This window comes from Styela clava, chromosome 15, assembly GCF_964204865.1.
Source record: "Styela clava chromosome 15, kaStyClav1.hap1.2, whole genome shotgun sequence".
Lineage (NCBI taxonomy): Eukaryota > Metazoa > Chordata > Ascidiacea > Stolidobranchia > Styelidae > Styela > Styela clava.
Genome location: NC_135264.1, coordinates 8,497,973 through 8,503,526, shown reverse-complemented (window position 1 = coordinate 8,503,526; position 5,554 = coordinate 8,497,973). Strand labels below are relative to the sequence as shown.

General features: G+C 32.5%; 1 protein-coding gene across 1 annotated transcript; it reads left to right on the top strand.

Annotated features, from left to right (window-relative positions):
- The first annotated feature begins 2,181 nt into the window (after positions 1–2,181).
- LOC120333921 (uncharacterized) lies at positions 2,182–4,709 on the top strand. Its single transcript, XM_039401325.2, has 5 exons — positions 2,182–2,282; positions 2,663–2,887; positions 3,071–3,316; positions 3,643–3,793; positions 4,265–4,709. The coding sequence occupies exons 1-5, from the start codon at positions 2,219–2,221 to the stop codon at positions 4,335–4,337; spliced, it is 759 nt and encodes a 252-aa protein (XP_039257259.2). The 5' UTR covers positions 2,182–2,218; the 3' UTR covers positions 4,338–4,709.
- The last annotated feature ends 845 nt before the right edge of the window (positions 4,710–5,554 follow it).

The following is a 5,554-nucleotide window of genomic DNA, read 5'->3' as shown; positions in this document are numbered from 1 at the left end:
GAAAAACGTTTTTGCAGTCAGACAAAAGTCACGCCACAATCAGCTCATCAAATCTAGCATTTCCATTGGCCGAACAGATTTAAAATCGTGCTACTTTCATTTTGTAGGCTATGACAAAATTCAAAAACATTACTGAGATTTCAAAGGATGTTTGACACGAATTACACTCAGTAAAGTATCGACTGCCAATATATTGTTCTTGGCTGAACATTGTATATACCGTATAAAATTGGAAGACTCTACTTTTTTCTTATAAGAATCTTTTAAAATATCCCCAGACGCAGTAGTAATTGATATATAAACATATGTGATTTTATATTAGAAAAGTAGAATACAAATGATAGACTGGAATTGGAAGCATTGTCAGGAATCTTAAGAGTATTTACTAATGTGTAGACGAAGTAATAGCAAAATCATGAACCTTATCTAACTTTTATTAGTTTGCCATATTCGTTGACTTGAATAGTATTACATTGTTGTAGTAGGCGGGCGTGGTTTGGGTGGAGATTTATATCGGAATTGCTTACCCCATTTAGGAAATAAAATATTGTCACAAAATTACAACTTTGCGTTTTATAAGTAGTGAACAACAATCATAAGTGTTTGATTTCACCTTGTAACCAGAAATTAAATGGAAAGAAATGATTATTGGAAACTTGTGAGTGATATGCTCTGCGGGTGTTGTAATTCCACCACCATAGTGCGTACCCAATGAATAATAAAAAATGGTAAAGACATTGAAATTACTATGAATACTCTTGGGGAAAAAAATTTAAATTAAAAATTACATAGATAATTAATGGAAGTATCTTGAGGTCAAGATTAGTATTGAGGTGATTTGACAATGTTTTATATGCTTCAATATATTTTTGAACAAAACAATAAATCATCATCAATAATTATTCGGATATACCTCATCATATTAAGATAGATATTGAAGACACTCTATACAACGTTTCAATCAACATGGCATATTGTTATGTCATAATCTTGACAACATAATAGAATTAATTATCGCCGCTGCACGTCTTCCTGTCAGCTAATTTATATGTCGGATTTATGTTTAAGGGGGCGTGTAAGGTGTGTGTAGGTGGTGCGTTTAGCATGAAGACTAATGCTAGGCAGACAAATGTGACGGTATGCAGAAACATAAAACGTAGTTTTTTTTATGAAGCACAGAGGGGTTTAAAACTTAAGGGATCGTACTAGGTTGTTTCAAAATATATAAAAGGAATTGCCCTCAAGATTATAAACGCCTGGCATTAATAGTTATTGATATAATCAATTTTTTCTATATCGCATGTTTGTTTATTTTGCTACGGAAATCATGCTACGGAATGCTCATGCTTAAGGTTTATGTTCTGGCTATTCATAATATAGTTCAATAGAAAAACCTGGATTTTGAGTTGGCAACCTATACTTACTCAAAATAGTGTCGATTGATTAGATGTAATAGGCTCTGTGAGACAACATTATACATCTGGAGATTCGTTGCGAGTTGACTCGAGATTTTCCTGGTTGAAAGGCGGCAGTTAATTCTTAGTGGGGACGCATTTCATGGATATGAACAGAGATGAAGTCAGCGATGACGTAGTTCATCCACAGACGCTTGACACAATTTATGTCGTCTGCGACGTGAAACGTATTCATGAGTAAAGTTTTTACGCGTGCTTTTGCTTGGAATTTGAGTCACGATTTTCCTGAGCAAAATAGTACTTTTCTATTGGCAGCCGTCAATGAAACTTTGTAAATTATGTTCCGATTAAATCAGTGGAATTTATTGAATAGTAAAATTCCCCGAAAACATTCTTTTATATTGGACTTCCGAATTAAACAATATAGGCTAATTGTTCTTGGAATGACCACGAGACGGTATATTTAAGAGTTCATATTTCGTGATTTCATTTGATAGATGTTATCGTGTAGGGCAGGCATTCTATACCAATGGGAATCGAAACAAAATATATGTTTAGCGTATCGTAATATCGTTTACATCACTAATTGATAATAGTTTTGATTTACTACGTCAACGAGCGTGACACGCTTAGTCCAGAATTGAGGATATTCATGACATGCGGGCGAACTTAGTGGTTTACTATGCTGAGTTGGATTGCGATAGATTTAAGTTGATAATAAATATTTCTTACTATGCTAAACGCACACTTTTGGTTTTTATGACAGGTACTAGTCTACAAAATTGAAACATTAAGCCTTCACTATGTCAAATTTATTCTTTCAAATACGAGATTTTGTTCATTGCACCCTTGCTGTTCTATTCATTGGTAAGTACAAATAAATACATCGTTTTGTGGTTGAAGTGCATACCTAATGTATTCATGAACGGCTTGTTGATCTAGATCCGTGGTTCTCAGACGGAGGGGCGTGTTCCAAAATAAGGGATCATTTTTTAAGGGGACGTGAAATTACTTAAAAATAAAAATATTTGTTAGATGTTATCTTGTCAGCTTATTTGGGATATTTAAATTTCGTTATTGTTTACATTTTTGTTTTTATCATGTAAACGTATTTTCAACGTGTTTTTTGGATAAAGCATGATTTCGCCTTACTATCTGTTATTTGTAGCTTGCTATAACTACTTATTTATTAGGTGCGGGACGCGAGACTTGACATTTTAACACTCAAACATCTTGAACTATTTCAGCTGTATTTCCTTCAATCCATGGGTTCTGCAACGTCACAAATTTGAATCTTACCAATCAAACCGGATTTATCAGATCACCACCTCCGGTAGAAAGTCAAAGTCAAGATTGTACATGGAATTTTTCTCCCAGTGGAAGTGCCATTGTTTTATTGATCAAGGATATGAATTTTATACTCAACTATCGTCAACAGTATTGGTGGTATTCAGCACAACTAACTCTTGAAGGTTCGTTCAATAATTTTGTGGTGTTTTGTTCAATTATTCTATTTACTTTTTGTGACATTTTGATTAAGTTTTTATAGACATATTCTGCATAATCCAGTGTCTTATAGCCATACTTTAAACACCTGTATTTATATATAATTGTTTTTAAACTGTGTAGGTGTAATATATTGTTATATACTACAGGTCACAACATCAATGACTTTAAAAAGGGAGCTTGCTTCATATTCCTTCCTGATGATGACGTCACTTGTGACTCACTTGAAATTACAACCAGCGATTGCGATTCTAAGCTGTTGTTTTCTGGCAACACAACTTTTCCTCCAACACTGTCCTATAAAACTTTACATTTGTATTACAAGAAAGAACATGCGTTTGAAATGAAGTACACCTACGTTCCTTGCAAGAAAAATATGAAACCTGTTAGCAATAGTACGTATTTATTGGTAGATAATTATCACTGAATACATGAATTATCCTAAGATAACAATACAAGTTTAGAATCAAGTGCAGAAAAGCTTGGTCAGATAGTTGCTCTTCCAAATTTTTTAAGATATATATATATATAAATGAGATTTAATGAACTAAAATGAGATTTACAAAGCTGAGCGACATACTGATGTGACAATATATAATCGTGACTAAGCTCTCCTAACATTTTCTAATTTCAGAAAATTTGTGAGAAAATGCCTAATTTCACTGCGTTCAAAAATTTTAAAAGGTATATTATTTATTTACTTCAGTTATTCTTTTTAAAGCAAAAGTTGACCGAGGGGCCATTATGAGCTTCCAAGATAGTAAAAAGGAAATCCACAAGAGGGAGGAAGAGACAAAAATTGACCCGGTTGTAATAGCTCTGGGAATTTTATGCGGCGTGTTAGCAGTAGCTGTCTTTTTTCTCGCGTGGAGGTATTTGATTAATTTAGTTAGTTAATCGATCAACAAATCATTATTAATAAATACTAATAAAATCAAAACGTTGAATTTTCCCTTCAATATAATATATCAGACATGTGACTCTGGAGACAATTATCCATAATAGGTAAAATTGTTATTTGTCGAACGTGTCGTTTTCCAAACACTGTTATGCGCAATAAAATATGAGGTCAAAGTATAATTCTTAACAATTTTTTTGGCATTAAAGCATGCTCTCCTATGGTCGTCTACAATTTAGAATTGACTCCATACTTTGAGCAGAAACAATGTGAAAAGTTATATTTTCAAAATCCAATCTCTAATTTTTTACTGTTGCGGTGATGCAGTATCAATTCTGAAGACAGAATATTGTTAAATGAGATGAAATATTCGAAATTATTACTCGATTGTCACATTTACTAGCTATACATATCCCATTTTTTCATATATTTTCCATTTACATAGGCTATGTACCACAAAGAAAGAAAAGAAGAAGTCTCATGCCAGGGAAAATGATCGTGCTCAAATACTCTTATGATAAAATGGAAGAATTGTACATTTTCAGAGAGCAATATTAGAATTTTTTAATAGATCTTCTGTCGTTTATACTTAAACGTTTTAATATGTGAAACGGGATGTTATTGTCGACGAAGAAAAGCAAGCAAATTCTGTAATGAATGAGACTCTGGCAACTATTTCACATCATGATTTTTCAGTCAGGGAATGATTCCATTTCAAATATAGCTTTAGTCGACATTAATATTTTAAATTATTGCGCTATCACCAGTCTAATGGCTACAGTTAGTAGGTATTTTTTGTTTAAGTGTATATTATTTTCTTCTACTCATATTATGTTTTTGACACATTTGAAATATTATGTGACTTTAATAAAAACAGAACAACAATTGGATCTTGATTACGTATATTAGAAGCAACAATAATGTGGAAATCCAATATCTTGAACTTCCATTCACTATTGTGTGTTGTCTTCTCTGCTCCAGAATTTATTTTTTGTTTTATTGAGGCTGATTTAATTTTTTTATTTCCCAATGCTTATTTATGTAACATAGCGTTACTTTGAAATTTCCTTCCGGACATATTAATCAGCTATATTTTCTTAATTTCATGATTATATTTAGAGAACTAGCACGAATATTTTCAATTGATTTTGAAAATAAAAGAATGGATTCAAATTTTCAATTTTGTGTGAAAAACACGATCACTATATTTTCACTCTCTCATGGATTGTGATAGATAGCATGAATCAAACATACGAAGTTTCAAAACAAAGCGCGAGTGTAGTGGTACCAGTGGCATCTATATATCAGCGAAGATCAGCTCTGCTAAGAAACTGGATTATTCCAGTCACATTGGGCAGTCTATGTATGATAGCAACAAGCAAGTCATATAAATAATTGTGTGTTATGAAATCGAAAACATATTAATGCTTCATTTATCGTGAGCTTGGTAAATTGTTGTCTATAGAAAATGTATTCGCACAAGTCAAATCACAAGATAAAAGCTATTCAAATTGAGAATGCAACGCACATATTACATAATATATATATATTGAACAAACATGACAGGTACTGACAGCGCCGGATTAACCAATAAACAATATAAGCACGTGCTTAGGGCACCAAGCAAGGAGGGGCATCACATAAATTTTAGAGCAGAATTTTATATAGTTTATCGGTATTTATTAAAATATTACGAGTTCAACAGACGACTCAAACTTCAAAATGTTCGCTTATT

What these genes read in the sequence shown, in the direction of transcription:
- LOC120333921 (XM_039401325.2), top strand. Translation starts at nt 2,219, where the DNA reads ATGTCAAATTTATTCTTTCAAATACGAGATTTTGTTCATTGCACCCTT. An exon ending in TATGAAACCTGTTAGCAATA is followed by an intron (nt 3,317 to 3,642) that starts GTACGTATTTAT and finishes TTCTTTTTAAAG; the next exon opens with CAAAAGTTGACCGAGGGGCC. An exon ending in GTCTTTTTTCTCGCGTGGAG is followed by an intron (nt 3,794 to 4,264) that starts GTATTTGATTAA and finishes CCATTTACATAG; the next exon opens with GCTATGTACCACAAAGAAAG.